Source organism: Panthera onca, chromosome C1 (assembly GCF_046562875.1).
Source record: "Panthera onca isolate mPanOnc1 chromosome C1, mPanOnc1 haplotype 2, whole genome shotgun sequence".
Classification (NCBI taxonomy): Eukaryota; Metazoa; Chordata; class Mammalia; order Carnivora; family Felidae; genus Panthera; species Panthera onca.
This window is the reverse complement of record NC_138346.1, coordinates 31,045,002-31,071,100: the sequence shown is the minus strand read 5'-3', so window position 1 is coordinate 31,071,100 and position 26,099 is coordinate 31,045,002. Positions and strand designations below refer to the sequence as shown.

The 26,099-nt window shown below is 38.9% G+C and overlaps 1 protein-coding gene across 5 annotated transcripts in view; it reads left to right on the top strand.

Annotated features, from left to right (window-relative positions):
• PARD3B (par-3 family cell polarity regulator beta) overlaps nt 1-26,099 on the top strand; it is a 1,001,728-nt gene that overhangs the window by 580,037 nt on the left and 395,592 nt on the right. For all 5 annotated transcript variants that reach the window (XM_078450957.2, XM_078450961.2, XM_078450959.2 and 2 more), the window contains 3 exons: nt 7,251-7,436; nt 20,592-20,762; nt 24,987-25,119. In XM_078450957.2, the coding sequence (XP_078307083.1) occupies nt 7,251-7,436; nt 20,592-20,762; nt 24,987-25,119 (490 nt within the window). The remainder of the gene's footprint in view (nt 1-7,250; nt 7,437-20,591; nt 20,763-24,986; nt 25,120-26,099) is intronic.

Sequence of the window (26,099 nt, the reverse complement as noted above, 5' to 3'; positions counted from 1 at the left end):
CTTAAAATAGTCACATGCTACAATTTAAAATTATGAATAATCTGATGTTGATCACAAATTGGTAGCAATGACACATCTTGGTGCCTTCACTGAGAATTTGATGCTGAAGCTGAGCTAGGTTATCATCTCTCCTAGAACAGGACGTATGATATAAAGGGAAAAGGGAAATTGGATTAGGTGACTTTTAAGGTTTCTTAAAACTGTGATACTTTGTGTTTTATAAAAAGCATTATTTTTATTGTAAATTATCTTTCATGCAAAAGCTAACTTGTATAAACATTTAAATTAATGAAATCTGCAATGATAGGAATCAAATGTGATGCCAGCAATTTATATATTTGCATATATATGTATATAATCCCACAAATACATATTTACAGATACATACATACACACAGGCACATACTGTTGGACACAGACATCTATATCTACCTTTGTCTATATATTAATCAAGTCAACAAATAGTTATCCAGTGCCAGTTTTTGAGTATGGCACTGTTTTGTTTTGTTTTGTTTTGTTTTTATGTTTATTTTTGAGAGAGAGAGAGAGAGACCAAGTGTAAGTGGGGGAGGGGTAGAGAGAGAGGGAAACAGAATCCGAAATAGGCTCCAGGCTCTGAGTTGTCAGCACAGAGCCTGACACGGAGCTTGAACTCACAAACCATGAGAACATGACCCGAGCCGAAGTCATGATGCTCAACCGACTGAGCCGCCCAGGTGCCCCGAGTCTGGCACTGTTTTAAGCACTGGCAGTACACGGGTGGAAAAAGAATCAGAATAATATAAAAGTCCCTGCTTTCAAGAGACCCTATTAAAAACAAATAAGCAAGCAAGTATACACTATGCAATAAATACTGTGGAGAAAAAGCAGGATAGTGGACATGGGTCGGGTGATATTGAGAGAGAATTAAAGCAATTTGAAACTGAATGGTCAGGGAAGCCTTCACTGATAAATTGACACTTGAACAGAGAATTGAAGGAAGTGAGAGAAGGAGGTCTGCAGGAGTCTAAGGAAGGGGTATTTAAAGCAGAGAGAAGAGGTGAGGCAAAGGTCTTGGGGCAGAAGCATGAAGGTTGTAGTAAAGAAGAGAAGCAGGGCAATGCAGAAGACATAGGGCAAGTAGTAGGAGAGATGAGCAGAGAGAAGAGTCGGGGCACTTATGTAGGGTTTGTAGGACATTGGCATTTTCTCTGAATCAGGTGGGAAGTCACTAGAAGTATTTGAGTATTTATTTTCATGGGACCACTCTAGCTGCTGTGTTGAGAAATAGCCTGAAGAGGAGAATAGTGGAAGCAAGGAGGCAGAAAGGAGGCACTAGTACAAGAGAGTGTCACGTGAGAAGCAGTGCTGACCCAGATGCTAAGAGTGATAGATTCTGGGTGTGTTTAAAGCAGAACTGACAGGAGTTGCTGATGGGTTGGATGCAGAGTGTGAGATAAGAAGGAAGTCAGCGATGACATTGAGGTCTCTTGCTTGAATATCTGGAAGACTACAATTGCCATTTACTTCTTCAGGAGGAACAGGTTTAAGGGATGATCTATTTGGACATGATAGTTTCAAGGTAGAAATCCTAATAGAGTTACTTACTAGAGAATTGGTTATGTGAATCTAGTTTAGGGGAGAGAGGTGCAGGTAGGAATTTGTGACCCCTGAGCGTGTAAATGATATTTAAAAAAAATGAAATTAGGTGGGGGTAACTTCAAAAGTGAGGATGGGACGGGCACCTGGGTGGCTCAGTCAGTTTAAGTGTCTGACTTCGGCTCAGGTCATGATCTCGCGGTTTGAGCCCCACATCCGGATCTGTGCTAACAGCTCAGAGCCTGGAGCCTGCTTCAGATTCTGTGTCTGCCTCTCTCTCTGCCCCTCCCCCACTTGTGCTCTGTCTCCCCTCTCTCTCAAAAATAAGTAAAAAAAAGTGAGAATGGGAAAGAAAAGGTCAGATGATTGATTCCTAGGACACTAGTATTTATAGATTGGTGAGATGGGAAAGAATCGGCAAAGGGAATGGCAAGAGTATACCAGGAAGTGGCAGGTGAACTGTAAGAGAGTGATGTCCTAGGACCAAGAAAAGAAAGTATCTCAAAACGTAGGACTTCATCAATTTGGTCTAATGCTCCTGCAGTTCTAGAGAGATAAAAGGTGATAGTTGACCATCAGATTTAGTAAATGAAAGTCATTGGTTATTCTAAGAGAGGTTATAAATATACTACACACATGCATACATGTACATATATAGAATACATATACACACCATATATTATATAGTTTTATAGGGTAATACATATTATATGTAGCATATGTAGTGTTAGAAAATGTGTGTGTATGTGTAAAAGAGTGTGTGTGTCATTATAGAGATGTGTTTACATCTTTCTAGTTGCCAATGCAGTAATACAGCAAATGGTTCTTGTGCCTTCATGAATCCCTTTTAAAAGCATTTATCTTTTTATAATTATGGATAAATATTTAGAAAACAGAAAATTATAAAGAAGGAAACAGTAGTCCATATTGCAGTGCAGTAGATAACCGGGTTGTTGTTGTTGTTTTCTGTGCAGACATCTGCACATATGCAGATAGATGGGGTGGGGTTGTGGGGCAGGTAGATAACAGATAGATGGGTAGGTGTCTGAGTATGTATACAGTGTATATGTTATAGAATTGAAATATACTGTACACATAAGCTATTATACTTCACGTTATATTCTCACATGAGAAGTCTTTATGTTCATACTATTTTATATAAGTCTATGATTTTCAATAAATGAAAAGGTACAAAACAGCATATATATAAACATAACTAACCTAACAAACACCACTTGATAAGCTAAATTTGTCTTCTGGGTTATATTAATAAAAGTCAGCGTTTTGTATATGTACCAATAAATTCAGTATTTATCACTTCTCCTACTCTGTTAATCCCCCAAAGATCATATTTCTGCCTCCGAAAAATTAGCTGCCTTCTAACCAGAGAAATAACTAAGTGCAGAATTCTATGACCAACTAAGTGGTCAGTCACGAACCTGTGAGCCTAAGACTTAGTCATTTGTAGGGATTTTCACTGCCACTCCTTTCTGTTAGTTGAGAACATACCCGCAGGCAACATTGCAGTTCCAAATACTTTCTGAACCCTCCTTGCCTTAAACTTCACTATTCTTGGCAATTGTTAATTCAGGGCAGTGGTTTTCAACTGGAGGCGATTTTGAGCCCAGGAGACTTGGCAATGTCTGAAGGCATTCTGGGTTGTCGTAACTGGGGAAGGCGGTACTACTGGCATCTCGTGGGTAGTAGCCAAGGATTCTGCCGACTATCCTTTAATGCATAGGACAGTCCACAACACAGCATTGTCAGACCCAAATATCAGACCCAGAAAGCTTTAGTTGTGGACCCTGAAAGACTGATCCTGGGAACATGCTAGGGCATGAGGTCTAGACATACACACTAGGGGCATGTAGGCATCCATCATGGGCCTGGATCTAGGAGCTCACGGACTTTGTATCTAGAGGCATGGCCTCTAGTAGCAAAGAATAAGAAATAATGAAAAGAAAAAAAAAAAATGAATGAAATTCACAAGATTTCCTTTATTATGCCAGGCTTGCATCTGGATTTTTGCCCCCCTCTGGATAATTGTAAGTAGAAAAAGCAAGGAATACTCCCAATACAGCATGAAACATAGAAAGCAAGAGAGGACCTTTTGGGCTTCTCCAGTGACTAAGGTCCTGCATTTGGGACATTTGTAAGGCCTTTATACCTCTTTTCATCCTTCTAAAAAATGTTGTCTGGCAAGATTTTAGCTTAACTTTTAGAGTTCCTAGTTGAACCAAGATTATTGGAGGAAGGCATTCAGCATATTGATTTTTTTTGTACATTAGGTAAAGGGACATTTATTTCTAATAGAGGAAATGGCTATGCTAACTACTGTAATGGCTTCCTTCACTATTGGGTGAATGGCAATAATAATTTGCTATTATGAGAGCCCACTAATTATGGCTTGAGCCTGATAAAGTGTAAAAAAGGTATAAAATATAACTATACTTGAGTAGAGGATGTGAATTTGCATGATGTCTTACTGTCATTGTGAGAATCTGTCTTGGAATTTCTTGTGGCTAGGCCAAGTCATAGTGGTTCACAGAGGTTGAGACATAGCAGTTAAGAGTCTACACAGGAACCGTGCTGACTGGGCCTCACATAGCTTCCAACACTGTCAAGTCTGATGGACTGTAAGCACTTACCCCCTGTACATTTCAGTCTTCTAATCTATAAAATGGGTATGATAATAATCCTCATAGGGTTATTATAAAGAGTAAGTATACTAATATGTGTAAAGCCCTTGGAACCATTGTTAGCTACCAGATTTTTTGTTGTTGTTATATTTCTGACTGTCGGGTATCAGGGACTTAAAAGGCAAATCTTCTTGCTGTGTTGGTGGGAATGCAAATCGGTGCAGCCATTCTGCAAAACAGTATGGAGGTTCCAAAAAAAGTTAAAAACAGACCTACCCTATAATCCAGCAATGCACTACTAGGTGTTTATCCAAAGTATACAAAAATACTAATTCAAAGGGATACATGCACCCTCACGTTTATAGCAGCATTATCGATAATAGACAAACTATGGAAATAGCCCAAATGTCCATCTACTGATGAATGGATAAAGGAGATGTGGTGTATGTATATATATAATGGAATAATACTCAACCATCAAAAAGAGTGAAATCTTGCCATTTGCAATGATATGGATGAAGGTAGAGTGTTTTGTGCTAAGTGAAATAAATCAGAGAAAGACAAAGGCCGTATGATTTCACTCATGTGTGGATTTTAAGAAAAGAACAAATGAGAAAAGGGAAAAAGAAAGAGAGAGAATAACAAACCAAGAAACAGACTCTTAACTATAGAGAGAAAACTGATGGTTACCAGAGAGGAAGTGGGTGTGGGGATGGGTTAATTAAATGCTGGTGATTAAGAGGATACTTGTTGTGATGAGCACAGGGTAATATATGGAATTGTTGAATCACAGTACTGTACTCCTGGAGCTAATATAACACTGTATGTTAACCAACTGGAATTAAAATAAAAACTTAAAAAAAAATAACACACACATGCAAAAATTAAAACATAGCCATAAATAATATAACTTGGTTTCTATTTTGTTTTTACCGTGTCTGTAATAAATGAAAGATGTTAGTACAAGTATGAATGTCAATCTTAATTAAACACAGTTGCCAAAGAAATTGGATTTGATTACAGAATAAAATGGTTTGAAGGTATGACTCAAGCAAAATCTGCCCTTGTGTCACTTTGTCTCTAGGAGATAAAAAGCCATGGCTGGTGTGAGTGTAATGGTGTTTACAATTAATTGATCACAGCCAGTTACAGCTTTGGGGCACCTGGGTGGCTCAGTCAGTTGGGTGTTTGACTCTTGATTTCAGCTCAGGTCATGATCCCAGGGTCGTGGGATCGAGTCCCACCTTAGGCTCTGTGCTGACCGTGGAACCTACTTGAGATTTTCTCTCTCCCTTTCTCTCTCTGCCCCTCCCCTGCTCATGCTGTCTTTCTCAAAAGCCATAAATAAACATATAAAAGAAAAAAAGTCAGAGAAGCTTTTAGTCTTTCCCTAAAATGGTGTTCACAAACTTCTAGGAAGAACACCTTTTCTTTAATTTATACTTTAATTCAGTGGAACTTTATCAGACTGAAATTAACCAAACCCCAGAGAGACCTGGAAACATAAATGATTATCAAATGTTATGGATTCTAAATAGGAAATTCTGGAAAACAAAGATGAAGGCTAATAATTTATGTTCACTATTTAGCTATGACATTCCCATGGGGGGAAAAGAAAGACGGCTAGTTTGAATCAAATAATGTGATTTGTTTCTCAGATAATAGTATGAGTTAAAGAAATAACTTATAATAGGTTTATTAAATTAAGCAATAAGGTTTCATTTCTTTGAAATCATCTATTGTCAAAATTTTTGTAGCTAACTTCATTTACAATGAAATTAAATTAAATGAAGAAACTTAAATTTCTTTTAAGTTCGACATGGGTTTTCTCCATTTTGGTAGGAGTTGAAAATACTGGATCAGTGGATCTGGCTATGATCAGCCTCTTAATCCTGTTTTAATTATGGGTTCTTTGCTACTTCTGATTTTATAGTTGTTATTTGGTGACTGACATTCAGACATCCACAGCAATTTTTACAATATGCTGTTTTACATAAGGGTCCCTCAAAGTGACCCTAAGATGAGAGTTCCTAGACATAATTACAGACAGGAAGAACTACCGACCTAGAATGAGTTGAAAGGTTTCCAGGGCTATCTTATTTTCAAATTTTCCAGTTACACACTGTGGCCCAATCTCACATTTCTGCCAGCTGGAGAGGGACACAGGAGGGGCACCTGCAGAGGTTATCCTGTGGACAGCACTTTTCTGTTCTCACTCCTGTATATTTGAAAACATCAGGGGCCAAATATGATTAACCTTATGCTTCTCCCTGGATACTTGAACCCCAAGTGTGGCTGTTACAGCCACGTATCTGTATTTTTTTTGTTGTTTTTTGTGAATAGTTGTGCTCATGGCCAAGTGTCATTTGGCAAAGAGCACACAAATATTTGTTGTGCATTATTGTTTTTGTTTGAGTTCAAAAACTGATTGCCACTGAGTTATACTACCCGAAGAAGCAAGCCTGAGGCATGAGTTGGACAAAGTGAAATGTAATTTAGTGATACTCATTATAAATCACATTTCCCTAACTTTAAGATAATATTTTTTCAGTGCTCTGTATCCGGTTGACAATCTTGATCAATAACACTGCTTCCATGTGAAAGATGTGTTTTAAATTATACAAGCCAAATATTGTCCTCAAATGTGAGCATATTTCTACACCAAGATCTGTTTCTTCATCTGCAAAATGAAGTTATTGGGATCACATGATCTCTGAGGTGTTTTCTGGTACCGAAGTTCCCGTACGTAACATCCAGCCTCTTTAATGAATATATTCTGCTGAATATCCAAACACTTATGGGGCGTTTCAAGTGGCATGACTCCACCTCGCCAAAGGATCCTCTTAGGATAAGCAAATTTGACTCCCAAGAACCGTTTCTCAATCCCGAGGATGTGGTGGTGGTGGCCCGTTATAGAGAGAAGAGACCAGCCTGCTAGAGGTCCAGTCATCTTGTTGCGTCAGTGCTTGGCCATTTGTGTGTAAACACTAATCTGCTTTCTCCCCTTCACTCTTTCCATGTGCACTTCAACAGAAAGGAGAGCCTGACTGCTACCCACTCTCCCTGGAAACAACTGAGCAACTCACCTTCGAGATCCCCCTGAATGATTCAGGTTCTGCTGGTCTTGGCGTGAGCTTGAAAGGGAACAAATCTCGAGAAACTGGAACAGACTTGGGGATTTTTATCAAATCCATCATCCACGGAGGTGCTGCTTTTAAGGTCGGTAGGAATGATGTTTGCACGTCTGTGTAAAGGCACTTGAGATGTGGCTATTTGTTTGGGAACTGGATAGAGAGGGTGTCTGAAGACGTGAGACCATGAGGCTCTCCTGCAGGTGCAGCAAGTATATGTGTGAATAGATCTGGGCAACAACTGTCTGTTCATATTCTCTCTGGGGTTAGTTTTATATCCTGGACATCGTTCTCTAAAGTCATCATGATTAATATTCTTTCTCCCATTTCTTTTATTACCATTAGGATTCCTCTGAATGTGTTACCTGACAGAGTTAGGTGACCTAAAATACACAATCATAAAAACAACACTGAAAACAAGTCAACAGGAAGGCAGCAAATAAGGAAATTGTTCTTGCAAGAAGGAAAGCTCAGTGGAACCTCAGAATGATTGTAGTATAAATTAAAGGGCATTAATCACATTATATACACTTGAAGATAGCCAGGGTGCCAGGAATGCATGTTGGCCTTTGAACTTGGAAAAGCTTCCAGATTTGCAGGAAAAAAAAAAGGAAAGGAAAGAACATGATCCTTCCTTTCCCCATTGCGGGAGAAGTGTGATCATTGCTATTAACATAGTGTAATAGTTAACTACATTGCCTGGGTTCAAACACAGCTTCATCATCATGTCCTCCAATTCGCACATCACTGCTAGCCATGTGGGAATGTGGGCAAGGAGCGTGACCTGCAGGGCTCCCCTTTCTTCATCTCTGGAGTGGGACTATGGGCAATACCTAATTCAGCGATTCTAAGGATTAGATTAACACACACTGTGATTGCAGGGGTGAAGTGGTTACTGAGTGGGGGAAACATGTCTGTGCTTATCACCAGCTGTCCTCCCCACCACCATCGTCTCATACCATGCCATGAGGCTTCTTGAGTTTGAATCCTGCCCGGACTACTCTCACCCTCTGTCAATGTGGGCAAGCTACTTGTCTCAGTATGCCTCAGTGTCCTCATTTGTAAAAGGAGTAAAACTAATAGACCCTACCTCCTGGTGCTCTTAGAAGGACCAAGAGAGTTATTGTATGCATACTGCCTAGCACAGTGCCCATGATAAACTTTCAACAAATGTTAGCCATTTAAAAATTATCTTGATGTTAGTAACATGATCTTCCCTAAATAAAAGCCAAGAAGGTCTATGCAAAGTTTCCAGGAGCATCTCTAGTCCTAGAATCCTGGCTTTGGTGAAGCATTTGTCTTTTCTTACTTCTCGTGCCACTTTTGTTTCAGACCTAGACACTGAGCTAATGCTGTTTTCCTTGGGAAATAAATTCACTGTGGGTACACAACTTTTTAATGTACTCTTTGGATCAGTAGGGGTTTTTTTTTGCATAATAAATAATGACAGAATTTCAGTAACATACATCAATAAGTAACATACATCAACAACATACATCAATTTGTGCCCCTCGTAGCTCTGCGGGACAGCTGGAGGGGCTTTGATTCAGATTCAGACTGGTACGTCTCTGTCACAGGTCTGAGTGGGCTCCTCGTATTTCAGTTCTTGGGCCAGCAGGCTAGGGGGAGCATATTCTTCCAATGCTCTGAGGCGTCAGAGGGCCAGCAGCAAAGAGCCGCCCTTTGAAATTCTGGGCACTGATCCGGCAGTTACTCCACTCACACACATACACACGATGTGCACACATGTGCCTCTGACCAAAGCAGTAATAGAGGTGAATCCAAGGTCAAGGGGTAGAGAAACACAGTCCATCCATGGTGAGGCTGTGGCAAAGACGTGAGTACAGAGAAAGGTGAAAAATTGGGGTCAGTCGTTCAGTCTATCACACTCTCCAATCTGGCTCAGATACGCAGATCCAGGAGCAAAAGGAAAATAACGGTAATAATAACAACAGCAGCAGTTCCCATTCATTGTGCTTAGTGCTTAATATGTGCTGGATACATATATTCTTCATATTTACCCCGAGTTATTAGCATGCCATTCCATCATAGGGAAACTGCAGTGGTTAGTGACTCTCCCATGGCCACATACCCAGGAATTGCTTAAACTAAGATTGGAACTCAGGCAGTCTGACTTCAGATCCTGTGCTACGTTACAGTGCAGTGAAGCCTCCTTCAGCTCTTCCATCCATATTCCTAGAGATCAAGGGCCATTGCCGTGGGGTTGTCTGGTGTCATGCTTGTCATCCTTAGCCAAGCCATCTAAACACGTGCTGTGTTTAAAGAATAAGTCTTGGTCATGTTTGTGGATACGAGATTGATATTCTTCTTCTTATACCTAATGACAGTTCTATTTGCAGAATCTATTCCAAGTAAAATTGGAACTGAAATGAATTTTTGGAAATTAAAAGCAAACATCTTAGCTCTTTTATGGGCAATAACTTAAGCTCAAGCAGATACTGGAGAGCAGGTTTAATATGTATATCCATGTTTGCGTAAGTGAGCATCTCCTTACCTAAGCAGTTTCTAACAGTCCTGTTTCTTGCAGAAAGATTTCACTTTCCATTTATGTAAATTTCTTTCCTGACACTGGTCTGCTGAGTCAGACAATCACACCACTAAAAACCACTGGACAGCATATTTATAGCTGATTTTAAACAGTAAGAGGCATCAATCATGAATTTAGCCTTATTGTGAATGTTTAGTATCCATTTGTCTTGTTTACTTTTTGCAGTGTAAAGGGTAGAGGACTAAGCTTTGCTCACAAGACATCTGCTTAACCAGAAAAAGAGGGAGAAAGTATTTTTCTATCTTCTTCTGCTCTTCCAATAATCCACTGTTATTCCTCAAAAAATTGCCACCTGTTCTGTGATTCAGGATTATGTCTTACAAAAATTGTTTTGAGACTTTGTTCCTGTCCCTGTTCAGAAGATACAAATGTAACAGACTGCAGTGTCCCTGGGGCAAAGGGGAGATAAGCATGGGGAACATCCACTTTAGCATCTGGCCCTAGGTTTTTACCTGAAATCAACAAAATAATCTTTCTGCCAGAGCACAATCTTTTTCTCCTGGCCCTTCATACCACTAATTGGTTCTCAAGGTGTTTTTCCCTTTAGGGAAGGTGGATTTTTGAAAACTAAACTACTTTGAAAAGTATGACCAAATTCTTCCTGTGGATTCTGTATGCTGTATTCTCCTGGGGGTTTCCGTTGGTGTAAACAAAGATAGGCTACTTCTTGCCAGATGCAAAACCACAGAACGACTGTGACTGTAATTGAGGGCCTCCCTCTTTTTTCTTTCTTTTTTTCCTTTTTTAACTTACCTCTCAGGCTACTGATTTCTATCATCTCCTCTCTTATTTGAGGAAGTAAATGTCTTTGGAGATGTAAATCTCTGTTGGAAAATAAGAGTATCCGGCTACTTTAGGATTCTCTCTTGGAAGTGAATTTCTGTCACTCTAAGGGCACACTGAACAATATTTTAACTCTATTCAGAGTTACTCAAATGCTTAATCTCATTAATATTTAAATTCCAGTCTGCATATCAAGAAGTAAATCCTAGAAACTCTTCTTCTCCACTTGTGTCAGGACACAGCATTTGCTTCAGGCCAGGGAGTCCTTTGTGGACCCTTCTGAAGCATCACTTTTAGCTGTGCCTTTCACCATACAAAGTGACCGTTGACCTTCATAGCCACATACGACTGAATATTAACGCTAATATGCTTCAACAATAACAGACATTGCCTATTTGTAGTTTCCTTGTAGTGTCTGTCCTTCTTACTGGGCATTTGTCCCTGAAGTACAGTGTAATTGCTTCCAGAACCAAAATATACTTCGTATAAGTTTATGAGTTAACTTCTTATGAACCATGAACTGAGCGGAATTATGATGTTCATGACGGTGCTTTTCTAAAATTTTAGTCTTGTGATTGGAATTTATAGTGAATGTGATGGTATAGTTACTGGTAAGTGAAAAGAAAGGAGTAATGTCTTTGTTGCAGTTAGAAAAAAAGGTACCTTGAGAAAAATACTCTCCTTTCTCCAAATCCACATAAAAAAACTAGCTTTTCCTTTCCTCCAGTAAAGCACACATAAAGTCTTGCTAATCAGTTTGAAGACATTCAGTATTCTCATCCTCATTTGCTAAACATTCTGAGATCAGTGGCTTTCTTTTGCTTTGCTTTTCATGAACTATGTTAACTGAATTTTTAAGGAGAAAATGCTTTTTTTTGCAACTATTGATTATAGTAATTTAAATTGCTTATTTCTCTTATTTTTCTACCTTAAAAATGAATTGCTTTTAGGAAAAATAGATGACTAGGATAGTGATATTTTAAAACAATCAAGATAGAATATTAGTATGCTGTAGTAAGAAATTCTCATGGAATCTATTGTATTAATTCTGAATGACATTTTTTTATTTGAATATATAGACTTTGGGAGTAGAATATGTCCTATGAAACCTTGAAATAATAAGGTAAAAATTGAAATTTCAAGGCAGTTTTTGCTAAGGGAAAAAATGTCACATATCAGATTATTTAAGGTCTCTTAAATAGGGAGAATGAATATAAGAATACCGTTATTCTCTAGAAAATTAATTAGCCAGGTTTGTGCTTAATAAATACTACTTGATGATGATGAAATTAAATGAAAGAAAAATGCCTGACATAGCTAATTGCAAATGCATGCACTCAGAATATGAAATAGACATAATTTAAGTAATTTGATTCTGGCGTGCTTAGGAAATTTGGAATGCTCCCTCTGAGAAATGCAGAATTTCATGATCTACACTGTTTAGTATGAGGTGTAAGAAAAATTTTTTTTTGCTAATACAAGCAATCCCCCTATTTTAAAAGGACTAAAATATTAATTTTTAGAGAGAATATACACAGTTGTAGAATTTCCGGGAACACAGTGCTTGTTCCTCAATCTTCACGTTTCTTCGTAATATGGAACATTTAACAGCATCCAAGCTACTCAACAGGAGGCCGCTAGAAGTTCCCAGCATGAGTCACTTCCAACTCCATCTCTATTGGTATCTATAAATCATGTGGTGGATCTATAATTAATGAACTCAAAGGAAGATAAAAGGGACAGCTTTTGAAAGAACACTAATGTTAAATGGTTGCTTCAACTACCCATTTTTCTCAAAATTGATCATGTTTTCTGCTGGTGGAAAACCGTAACAATCATGACCAGGAGCCGTGTCCTCTAGGTTTTTACCTCCAACCAGAGGACCCTACACTCCAAGGATGTCAGTAGCTCCACTGCAAATCCTCCACTGTTAGAAGCCGAACTTGGGCATTTCATCCTGACCACAAAAATATGCTACATTTTATAAACAACTTCTTAGCTTTTGCAGGAGCTTTGCCTGGAAAAAATTCATAATTGCTATATGCCCAATAAGAATTTTACCTCAAAAAAGGAAATTATTAACTGAAACATGAGAAAAATAGTTATCAATTATGTAATGCAAATTATTTTCACCAATTTCCTTTTATTATTACAAAAGCCAAAACTGTTGGCATATGTTAATGCAGGTAGTCAGGCTCATCATTTATGGGTTTTCTCCAGTAGCCAGCATTTTATAAAGATGTAGTAGAATATTATTTTTTAAAATCTCACAATGCCAGCATCAGTCATTGCTTTTCTTGCTGATCCTTATCACTTACACATTTTTGTTTCATGCATGGAAATTCAAATAAGAAATCCATACCATGCCAGATAAAATTCTGGAAACCTACATCATTTTAAAGTGTATTTTGAACCCCATGATTGTCTCCGTGAGCTTTAAAAAAAAATTGTAAGAATTGGTCGTCCTAATCAAAAAGGAAATTGCAGTCAGGACTCCTGGGTGGCCCAGTTGGTTGACCATGTGACTGTTGGTTTTCGGCTCGGTCCATGACCTCAAGGTTCAAGAGTTCGAGCCCTGCATCCAGGGGTGGGGTGGGGGGAGTACACGGTCATGGTGGAGCCTGCTTGGGATTTTCTCTCTCTCCTTCTCTCTGCCCCTCTTCTCTCTCTCTCTTTCTTTCTCTCTCTCTCTCTCTCTCTCTCTCAAAATAAATAAATAAACTTAAAAAAAAAAGGAAATTACAATCTACAAAAGTTGATACACCATGATGATGATCTTTGACTCTGAAAATAGTACCTTTCACCTATAAAGCTATTTTCGCCTTCATTATGGGCATATTATATATATATATATATATATATATATATATATATATATATATTCATATTATATATATAATATATTCGTATTATATATATATATAATATATTATATATATATATACATATTCATTCATAATGTGGTCCAAGCTTTGTTCTTGACACTTTGCCTTGGACCCATTCTTCTAGTGACCAGACTTTAAGCAATTTTAGCACAAATAAGAGCAGAGTTCATTTTTAAAAAATTAAATAAGAATGATTTTCAATGAGTTGAAAAGGCCTCAGATTCTAGTCTGGTAAGGCATTCATGCAGCATCTTCTTAATTCATATAAAACACATATGCCTTAATAAGCTTTTTATTTTCCAGTTTTCTAGGCCAAAGTAAACCAAAAACAGAGAATCAGGAAGGAGATAGGAATATATGGAGAGGAAGCTGAAATGACAGGAAGCAGAAGTGTCAGATAGCACAAAATACTATTACTGCATAGTAAGCCACTGGATATTTGTGATCACTCTGTGTCAGTGCTTCTCAAACTTTCTTGCTGAGGAAATTATAAGGCTCAGTAATGACCGTAGTGGAGTCTATAAATTGCAATATATTCATGCCCCATATTTTCCATTGGGAATTTGAAATGAAAGAATTATAATACATTTGCAAGTCCTATATCAGCATGTTTTGGTTATGTATGTTCCGATGCTCTGAACAATATTCTTCAGTTATCTTTGGCAAAAACGGTTTCCAATGCCACAAACAAGTAACAGTATGTTGCTGAGACTCTGACAGTTTGCTGCGTAATGGCGGAGTGAGGCTCTTAAAACAATTATTGAATTAAATGAATAAATTTAAGTTGTACAGCAGTTGAGGAAGTGGCTATTGGGCCAGTACACAAAAGTAATCAGGCTTCGCTTTGAGAAGTCTAAAAGTCTGTGTACATGTGAACATGTGCTAGCATTTTCAGGCCAGCCTGCGTTCATGAATCTCTCATAGTTCCAGTGTGTGAATAAGCCATTTGCTCATTGTAGGTGAAACCTCCCCCAGGTCCGGAGCCCGCGAATGAAAGATCTTACAAGTGACTCAATTTAGCAAGCTCTTCTTGAACATCTGTAGTGAGTTCTGCAATATATAGTACTGGAGATGGGAAACTTAAAACAACTCATTCCGTAATCCGGGAAGCTGGTGACATAATAAGTTAAATATATAAGCAAATATATATCGAACGTGATAAAGGTATGATAGATGAGCATTACAGGATCATGAGTATTGAGATGTGGTCAATCACCATGGTGTGTACCCCAGAATTCAACTTCTGGACCCTGGAAAATTTAGAGAGCTCTTATTTGGGAAGCATTGGCTCTGTTTGTATTGGTTGAAATTGTGTTTGGACTGATGATGTAAAACACTGATGGATGTAGGTAGGCACTCTTCAAGACAAGAGCTTACATGCTTGTAATCTTAGCAACTTTCTTTATTCCCCTTCTTTGTTTTAAAAACTGTACTTTAAAAAATCTTGATTTATTCTTTTGCTTTCATTGCTATTGTTTTTAAACGAAGTCAAATGATTTCAATCTGGAATGCAAGGGGGTTTTTTAGGTACGTTGTTTTTTTTTTGTTTTTTTTTTCAGAAATATGGTAGGCAGATGTTGTCATGGAATGATTTTAGGGCCTTGTGAAGGATTTGTTCAGGATAGTCCTTCCCCTCAATCAGGTGTCATCTGGCCTGGAGTCCCACCACACCCCAGGGAAATCCTGCTCTGCAGTCTGAAGCCAGGCTTTGGGCTTTGGGTTCTGAGTGTTGATAATATCCCAGAAGGTTTTACTGAGGGCCTCCTTAGAAACATGCAGAGGCAGGAGCCGACATCTGGTCGTGATTAATCCTCTCAACACCCTGGCCTAATGCGGACTGGCCTTGGGCTGCAGCCAGCTACTCCTAAGAAAGCCAGCCCACTCCCTCATGCCTGTCTCACGTTTTGCAGAGGCTAGTTCTTCGCTTGGCTTTCTTACTTTACTCTCCCCTCTGTGTCCGTTAGAACTTTAGAAGGAAAGGGGCCTTACAAAAATTGGCCCAAAGAGGTGGATTAAGCCATACCATGTCACCAGTAATCATGGTAGAGATAGTACCCAGGCACCACAGTACGACAGATGCTGAAATATGAGGTCACTAGACCCCCTGGAAATCTTAGATGTACTTCAGTGGACACATGAAACATACTACAAAGTACCTGACGGCCCACATTACAAAGAATTATCTGGTCTAAATATGTAGCTGTGGAGCAAAATAGTTGGAAATGTGGCCTTTGGAGTGACCCAGTCCTGGTTCAGATCTGCTTTAGAAATGTGACTTGCAACAATGCATTTAACTGACCCAATTCTTGGTTTCTTTTTTATAAAATGAGGGCAACAGTCCCCAATGTATAGGATTGTTGTAAGCCTTAAATTGTCTACTGTACATGATGGGTTTAGCACAATGACTCCACAAAAAAGCTCATTAAATAATTATTGTCATTAGTAACTGTAGTGTCTTTAATCATCTCTAGAACTTTGATATTAGAAGCAATATACCATAACAGGTACATGCCTGAGGAGACCTAGCCATGCCAATAACCTTTGACAAATCACTTATTATATTTGAGCCTCCATTTCTATATCTCTTAAATAGTAGACAGTAGTATTTCTACCATGAAGTTGTTGTGAGAAAAAAATGAGAGAGCATATACAAAATATTTGCACAAGAACTGGCCTATGTTAGGTGCTCACTAAAAGGGGGATGTCATACTCAAACATCCTGTCTCCTGGTTCACTCATCCTGTTGTGTTAGAACCAAGTTAGTGCCGATGAGATCTGAAGCCATCCCAGGACACGGACAAAACCTAGTCTTGTACCAGTTTTTATTTGTCCTAAAGTATTGTAAGGAAGTTACGTTTTATCTTTGCACTGCTCTCCTTCCTTTTTTTTCTTCCTCTTTTGGGAATTTCCTTTACTCCCTCCTGGCTTGAGGATAGATAGAGTTGGTTATGGGGGGGGTGGGAAGAGGTAAAGAGTATAGTTGCCAGAGGTGAAGAGTCTTGTTAGTTAGGTGTCTGATGACAGTAAAACAGGGAGGAAAGTGTCTTAGTCTGTTTGGGCTGCGTTAGCAGACTATCACAGCCTGAGTGACTTATTGAAAAACAGAATTTATTTCTCCCAGTGCTGGAGACTGAAGTCTAAGATCAAGATGCCCCCAGATTCAGTATCTGGTGAGAACCCGCTTCAGGTTGATAGATGGCCGTCTGCCTGCTGTACCTCACACAGCAGAGGGGGTGAGAGTTCTCTCTCAGGCTATTTCATATGGGCACTAACCCCATTCAGGAGGGTTTCATCCTAATAACCTCACGTTATATTTGGAAGAGGGGTGGGGGACAAGGGACACAAACATTTAGTCTATAGCAGAAAAGGATTTTTTTTTCTTTAATAAATGCAAGCATGACCCAGATTACAATGAAATAAATATTCTAAAATTACTGAGTCATATCCCTGGATAGTTGAATTCACTTATATAAAATCATTTGATGAGAGGTAGCATTCTCATGTCTAAGTATTTACTTAAACACAATATTAATAGAAAAAGATAAAACCTAAAAAAGTGCTTTTCTTGGTCAAAACTATTCCAAAGCATCCCAAGGGCATGCACAATTGTGAAGGATATTTAGTGAGTTTGAGTTAGAGGTATTTAAGGAGTTTTCCATTGAACCACTTTCATTTTAGATCAAGACCGCACTTGGGGATGCATGTATGTTCATAGAGGTAGAGACACGAGCAAATTTTTGTCTCCTGCCTCTACTTTGTGTCCTTGTCCTGCCATTGCCCAGCACATACTCACCAGTCCCCACATCTTCTGCCATATGACTCTGGATTTTGTATAGGATTCTCCTCTGGAAGACATCTGGTGGCATATTGTATTCTCTGGTTTTGAGAGTTTTTTTCTTGAAGCATTATTTCTTTTGGAACTAGTCATTGTCACCTATGTAGCAGAGAGGACGCTTAGGAAATCGAGAATGCTGAGAAGCCAGGATTTGGGCTCTTCTGCTCTAGCTCTGACCGAAACTAAGCCAAGCAAGTCCTAACCCATGGGGAAGTCCTTCTCTTAAGAGGAGTTCAATAAATGGTTTCTCACCATCTTTGGGCATCACATTATTTATCTGTAAACAGAAGAGGTTGGACAAGATGACCTCTAAGGACCTTTCCAACTCTGAATTCTGTGATTATATTCTAAATGTTAGGACAACATGGCACTTACTGGGATCACCACTAATGAAATTACCCATCATTTATCTTAGATGGAGAAAGCACACACCAAGAGCAACAGACCCAGCCAAGCCTGAAAATGAGAGTGTGTGGATTTTTATCATGCCCATAGCTCTCCAGTGATGCTTGTGATAAATGTGGATGTCTTCTAAAAAAAAAAATCCCAGCTGCCCTGGGGTGACCTAACCTGCCTTTTTGTTTTGGACTGAATATAGCAAACATGCTCTCCTTCAATGTAGTTCTGTATGCTTGAGACTTGGATTGTAGCTGAAAATGAAAGTTTGTGCTTAGTACCTATTGGTGAGAGATTATTTTAGAAAGAAAAAAAAAGGCTTTACGTCTCCTTCTCTCTGTTTACCTCTTCACTCAGACCTTGCCTCGTACTTCACAGACAAGGTTCATAGGAGTTACCAGGTGGAGTCTCACTCAGATTTTATTTCCTCCGCTCTAGAGATACCCATAAAGTTTCAATCCTTATCTTTCTTCATGTTGTAGAGGACGAGGTGTCCTGCCAAGACTAAGCCTCTACAAATCCAACACCTAGTAGACCTCATTTCCTGTTGACAGAGCTGGGATCTTGGTCTAATTCCTCTATTTCCTCCTCCTCTTTAAAAATCATTCATCCAATTTTTAGTGACCCTCCCATCCTCCTCAAGCTTCAACCCAATAGCCTTCCTTCCACTAAATGCCAAGATAGGACCGAAGGATTTCTCGTGTTATGTCTCACTTCACATGACTAAACCATTACGGTTGTTTTTGTTTTACCCTGTTTCGTGTAACCTTAACCTCATTTTTTATGTGCCTCCCTCAAAATTAGATAACGGAAATGAAGAGATTTCTTTCTTGTTTGGCCTTTCCTGTAAATCTCATTTCCAGATTTGCTCCAAATTAGGGTAAAGGTTAAGTGGAATGGGAAAACAAGAGGAAGGGAGGGGCCGTTACGCTGAGGCAGTCCACTCAGACATTGTACAGCTCTGATTGTATGCCCTTCTCGATCAATCCTGTTGCCCTGCCATCTCTGTTTCTTCGTTCAGGAGCATGTGCTCCTTTGGGTGGCCTCCATGATCCTGCACGGTCAGCTCCCTCTCCACCAGGTGTCACGGGCTGCGCATCTCCAGGGCATTAGCTCTCCAGAGCAGCCTTCCCTGCTCACCCTTTCCCCGCACTGTCTGCAGAAGAACTTCCACGGACCATATGCTACCGAGTTAGTCAAAGTTTATCAACTCGTCCACACGATTTCTCTCCCAAAGTTGCACAGTTGGTCCGATTGTCCATTGTATGCCTGCTTTTCTCATTTCTTAGGAAAGTTTTCTTTTTTGTATTTTATTCTGTTAAATTTGAACATGGATCTCAGATACTTACTACCAACAAAACTCTTTAGTATTTTCCTTTCCTATTTTCGTGTCCTACAACTGTAGTCTAGAGATCAAGTAACAAAGAGGAGCCTGGTAGAGAGACCAAAGAGCCAACGTGCGTAAAACCAGAATTTGGGTCACTTTGTCTCTGACTTGCTTTTGTGACTTGGGCAAGTTGCAGCCCTTCCCTCTTTCAGTTTCCTTATCTGAAAAATGCAAAGTAAAATGTTAATCTACTTCTTGAGTTCTTTGACTTCTAGAGATAATTTATGGAAAAATTCTCCAGGAAGGGCAACTGTAGCTACTGGTACTTCTGTTAAGTTTATTAGCAACAACAACATCATAAAATTACTAAAATTGCACCTGTGCCTCATAGTGAGAACTTTCTTCCCTAGTGTGAAACAGGTATAAGGCATGTCCCTATACAGACTCTCTGTATTTTGAGTGTTTTTCCCTTGAAGCTGCCTGTTGGGGAGATGCACTGTGGTCCCCTTAAGTTCTTTTGGCCGCAGACCTGCCACCATTAGTGAAATTACCAATCATTTATCATAGATAGAGAAAGCACACAGTGCCATCCCAGTTTGCTAGCTACCATTGGCATCCCTAGCTTGTGAGATGCTTCTGGTTGCAGATGACCAGTACCTAGACGTGATGTAAACTAGAGTCTGGGCTGCCTGTCCACATGATGAGGTTCTGTGCACTTTGCAGAATCCGGTTTCCTGAAGATTCTGGGTAAAAGTAGTAATCAGTCAGAGCCTGTGTGCAGAAAGCTTGACAGTCTCCTTTGTCATGCTTTTTTGCCAGAAGACATCAGTGCACATTGGCCCTTCTCTGCACACCTCTGTGTTCTTCTACAGACTAGCAGACTAGCAATTTTTGGTTGTATTAGAGAAAATAACATGAGTTTTTGTTTTGTTTTGTTTTGTTTTGTTTCCAGCACCATTCAACAGAGTTAGCGGTAATATCTGGGAGACGCATTATGGCTGTCAAGCACACAACATTTAAGCATGATGTCTCTCCATGCCTGAAAATGCAAACCCTTGTTTCTAGTGATGTGACCACTTCCTTCTGCTTCCAAATCCCCTTTCTTTGAGCCAATATGGTCCCTGCCAGAGCAAATGGCAGAATTGGGCTAGGTTAGCATGCTTGCCAAAGATTTAGGTAAGAGACATTATACAAATGTCTAAATTATTGCAGCTTGGGACTCTGAGATTTCAAAAAAACACTTTCACACAGTTCATTATTGTTAGTATTCGTGACTATTTGATAAGCTCCAGAACCTTTTTCTGCCATAGAAAATAAATCATTCCTAATGGCTGGGTTTTTTTTTCTTTTTTTTTTTTTCTTTTTAGATGTGAACTTTTCCTGAAATAGCCATACATCATCACCATACCTTTCTCTGTTTAACACTGTTTTTCTTTCCTCTGTCCTAGGATGGTCGTCTGCGGATGAATGACCAGCTGATTGCCGTTAATGGGGAATCTCTTTTGGGAAAATCTAACCACGAAGCTATGGAGACACTGAGGCGATCAATGTCCATGGAGGGAAACATTCGAGGGATGATCCAATTGGTGATTCTGCGGAGGCCAGAGAGACCAATGGAGGTGATGCATGTCTTTGGTTCCCTCTGCAGATTGCCCAAATGGCCCCCTAGGGTATGCAAACTTCCATCACTAGTATCATACTGATTCTGAAATTGGAAAAACCTGCCCCGAAGGGCTCTGATGGATTTACGTGTGGTTATATATTATAGGTATAAGTAGAAGGTATAAAAATGTTCATACAAGGTAAGTAATTTATCAAATGTAACAGGTCCATATTTTCTAGATTTTCCCCCAGAAATTTCTAGAGATTTGGACTTTATGAACAAGGCTTTATTCATATAATAAACTGTTAAACTATATAACATCTTTATATACTTTTTGATTGATGTGCTGATAGTGTCTATACTTTAGAAAGTTCTTGATCAGATATATATAGTGCTTAATATGAAGATTGTTGTAATGCGCTCAGCTCTGTATATTTTCCCCCATAATGTGCACATGGATAATATAGACCTGGGACTTAACTAATTTAAAACTTAAGCTGTTAAGCAAGCTGCTTGCTTCATGGTATTAAATAAATGTTTTTAATTTAATAAGTATTTTTGCAATATTTTATCTGATTTTTCTATGGATTTTTTAATATAAAAATATTTTTACCTAGACGTGAAGCGTAACCATAAAATATTCTCGAATGCCAGTACCCCTAAACATTTCACTTACATACAATTATAATATCTATGTATTATGCAATTATTAAATTATACAGTTATGTTAGTATATTCATAATAAATATAAAATATTCCTAAAACATTATTTTCTCTAATATATAAAAAAAATTATTAAATACTCCTGAAATATATTTTAAGAAAAGATAAGGAGAAAACAGTTGATCATAGTTGAGTTAAGAAAAACATAAGCATATCACACAAATATTCTCTGAGGACAAGTCATATTTGTGTAATCCGGTAATATGCAAAGTTAACATAGAATACTGTTAACAACACACTCATTTAAAATATTAGTTTTAATAATAAGTTAAACTTAAAAATAAAGAAAAGGATTTTTCAAATTAAGCCATAGCGGAAGGTAGTTAAAGCTCATAGCAGTTAAAAGCTTAGGCTCTAAAGTTGTGGATCACTTGAGTAAAAATCCCAGGTTGTCCATTTTCTGGTGATGTGAAGACATACATAGTTGAGTGCTGAGTGCTTACAGATGACAGATACTGTTGTCTATTGTGTCCCTTAATGTATCCTCATTTCCCAGCACACAGTAGACACTTAATAAATATCGTTTAATGAATGAATAAAAGATGCATCTGAGACCTACTGTATCTGAGGGGGTCAGCTGAAGTAGTAAACTTGTAAACTATATCTCACTTTGTTATATTATCAGCTACCGGAAGAGAGTAACTGTACCTTTTTACTCTTCGGTACATAACCTTGTAAATGTTAAATAAATGTAAATTGGCCAATTACTGGAGACTATATATAATGAGCCAACTTGTTTTCAACATTTGTATCTGCCTAAGTGACAGAGAGGCTTCCATGAATATTTAATGGATTTTACTTATGTACATAGTTATAAAACCCTTATCTTTTGCTTCCATCCATGATGGAATTGGCTCCTTTCTGGTTTAATGTGATTCTTATTCTGGAGCCTTGGGATTCATGGTACCAGTTGTTGGGGATGGGTCTGAAGGATGGTCTGTGGGCCCCTAAGCCACCCCTTCTGTGTATCTGTGTATTACGTCTTCCTTAAGATTTCTTGGAACAAAGATATTTCAAGTAAGAGAAAAGTCTGGAAGGTGCTGCTGTAGAGTACCATACCTGTACAAATAACCAAAAGTTAAGGAAAAAAGAAAAGAAAAAATGAATACAGTTGTTAGAAGTTGTGTCCCCCACCTCTCACCTTCCCTCATTCCATGTGTTTCTCTAAAACAGGTGTTTGCCTAGTGGGTGAGCGTTCTATAGTTTGGCTCATCTAGTTGAGTCATTTTAGCATTTGCATTCTCCTTTACGGCAGGTATTTCCATGTTGATTCTCGAGCTCTGGGGTGGGTTGACAATTATTCCATCAGAAGAAAGAACTAAACTTTTAGTTTGTTGCCCATCCTCAGAAGTGTCTTATTAATAAGTTCACTAGGAAATTAATTGGGAATTAAGAAATGGGACAAAAAGAAATTTTTACGAGGACATTTAAACAAGATCCCTTTTTAGTTTCCCTAATATTTATATGCTTTCCATGGGGAACAGACAGGCACTTGATGCTCTCAGCTACCGAGAATCTCTGTGGTACCCATGAAGATTAAAGAGCATTTTTTCTTATAAAGACAGCAGCCTCTAATGTACAACTAATCTTTATTAAATTGGAAAAAAAAAAAAAAGTCTGCAGCTATTTGACCTCCCAGCTCTGTGTTTTACTGTGTCACAGCATATGTTGTGCACTCGTGTTTTTGGTGTCTTCTCCTGTGGACCAGCAGTCACCCTCAGGTACAATAAAAGCACCACAACCTAGAAAAAGGTCTCAGTACCGCTCATACGTGCAGGCAAATCAATTAGTTAGATTTGGCAAGATTACCAAAATGGTTACTTGAACATTATATTGATATAAAAAAAAAATGAAGAAGCTACTTAAGAAAAGTCAAAATATATAGTTGTTGGAGTATTTTCCCACATTACCCAGATGTACAAGATACGTAAACAGTTTTGATGAGGGCCTCGTGAAGAATACATAATGAGTCCTTGATTGGATCAAAATCATTTGAAACAGAAACATGTTTTTCAAAGGATGAGCTTGAGGTTCAATTGTAATTCTATTTGAGCCTAGAGACTTGGTATTAAAAAATGGGTTATGACCTGTTTTTTTTCCTCTTCCCCAAAACATTTCCCTCCCCGCTCCAAGCTCATCTTGGTAGAAGGAGAATATGTTTAAAAATCCATTATATTTTTTATTGGCTGGGACACTAATGGAGGGCTCCACGACAGCTCTATTTTACAGGCTGAATATTTTAATTAGGCTGGTTACTGATCAGTTGTTGGGATATCGATTGTGTCATTTATCAAAGAGCTGGGAAAGCAGAATTTTTGTTGTTGTTGTTAAAGCACAAGGCTGTGCAAAGTGAGCCCTGGCCCTCCTGCCTGCCCGGGCTCCAGCTTTAATTTAGGAGGAGTTTGGTTTGACTAGCGGTACAGAGGCAGAGGGTAACCCTGGCTGTGGGAAAAACGTTCTGAGCCTTGACAAAGAGCTAACAGGGCTTCAGCAGCTGAAAACATTTTAATTATTAAGAATGCATAAATTGAATGTTTTAAATATTTTGTTTAGGATACTGAATGTTTGTAACTAAGAGGAAAGTATAATCAAATTGCTTGGACCAGATGCTTTGCTCAGAAGGAAAGAGCTCTGGGGGGGGGGGGGGGGGGGGGGGCGGCATCAGATCCGTGTTTCTGTTTGGGTGAGATCTTCTCACAGATAGTCAAAGGCACAACCATGAGATGGCTTCTGCATGACTTCCTTGTGTTAGGAAGGCACATAATATGAGCCACAGCAGAACCCAGTTCTCTGTGCCTCAGTCCTTTTGAACAAACAGCTAGGGCTGTCTACACCTGGCCCCTTTCTACTGCCTCTTCACACCTGTGTAACATGGCTTGTGGGGGTGTTACTGTGGCCATTTTGAAGACACTGCGAATTTGTTTGCAGGCCGTCAAAATCAAAATTGGAGGGAAAAATATAAAAAACCGGGGGGGGGTGGGGGAAGCTCAGGAGAACCACTGTCTGGCATTGTCACAGGGTTTGTTTTAGCTCCTGGCCTAAAGACCTAGTATCGCAGTGGGACACACTCATGGCATTTCAGTGACAAACCTGCTTAGGTTCTGACTTGTCCTAGAGCATATGCACTTAGTCACTGAGGGAGAGAGCGAGGAACCAGCTGGTTGGCAGAAAAACACCCTTGGCATGAGCTGTATTGTTGCCACGAGCTGTGGTCCCAGATGGAGGAAAATTTGAAAGAAGCCAGTTGTAAGTGGGGGGAAAGAATAATCAAGTTAATCCTCTTTTGTGCTGGCTATGAGTACTCCTAATCCTTAGCACCACATTGTCAGTATTTTTTTTTATTTCATATTCAAAGATGTTTTATTAACCGATAGGGCCATTTTGAATTTTCAGTCGAGAATTTCTGTGCGGTAGACTTTTGGAGCATGGTTCATGAACTGATCATTCTACCTCGCTTTCATTGACCAAGTTAGAACGCGTTTCAAAAGCAAATACGATTTGTATTTTCATCCCTTAGGAGCCTACAGAATGTGGGGCATTTTCTAAGCCATGCTTTGAGAATTGTCCAAACGCTATAAACGCCTCCAGGAGAAATGATAATAGTCCATTGCATCCATTTGGCACTTACAGTTCACAAGACAAACAGAAAGGTAAGAGTCTGTCCATTTCCGTCTGCTACAAACAGTGTGAGAAAATACAAGACTATCTTTTTTATTAAAAGAAAAAAAAAGAACAAAGGGGAGTTAATTAGACTAAGCGCAGACTTTGTTACCCTGAGTCATGAGCACTGAGAGGTGATGGGTGGGAAAGCTGACTCAGAAGTTGTGAAGCAGATTCCTGGCATTGCCTCCAGTCTAAATGACAGTTTCTGTGCTTGCTGCCCCAAACATGGAGGATTCTGTATAAAACAAACCATGCCTGGAGAAAAAGACATGGCAAAGTGTTATTTTTTTTCAACAATCTTGTAATATAAGAAGTTATCTAATGTAGATAACTATTAAACTTAAAAAAAAAATGTATGGACAAGTATTAAACCATAAAATGGTCATACCATGATTCACAGATTTATGCTTGACTCTAGGAAGAGTGTGGTAAATACCATAACCGAGATCTTTTTGTTAACAGTTAGAATGTTCTTATTATTCCCTCCCTATGTTGTCTTTCCCTTATTATGCTCTACTAGTAGACCTCTAGATATAAAACATTTGGACTTTGTTTTTTTGGTGTGAGGGCGAGAAGGAGAGAGAGAGACTGTGTGTGTGCGCGTGCATGTGAGTGGGGGAGGTGCAGAGAGAGACGAGAGCAAGAGAGAATATCTTAAGTAGGCTTCACACCCCACGCAGAGCCCGGTCTTGGGGCTTGATCTCACAACAGTGAGATCATGACTTGAGCCAAAATCAAGAGTCAGACTCAACCTACTGAGCCTCCTAGGCGTCCCTGGACTTTCTTTGTTTTTAAAAAATTGTACTTCAGGTCACCAAGAAAATAATTTTTTTTTTTAATTTCCCTGCATCTCCTTTCTTTCTAATAACATTAAGTTTTTGTATTGCAAAGGCAATACATATTCATTACAGAAAATTTAGGGAAAAGCAGTAAAGGAAAATTTAATATTACTCATACTTCTAACTAT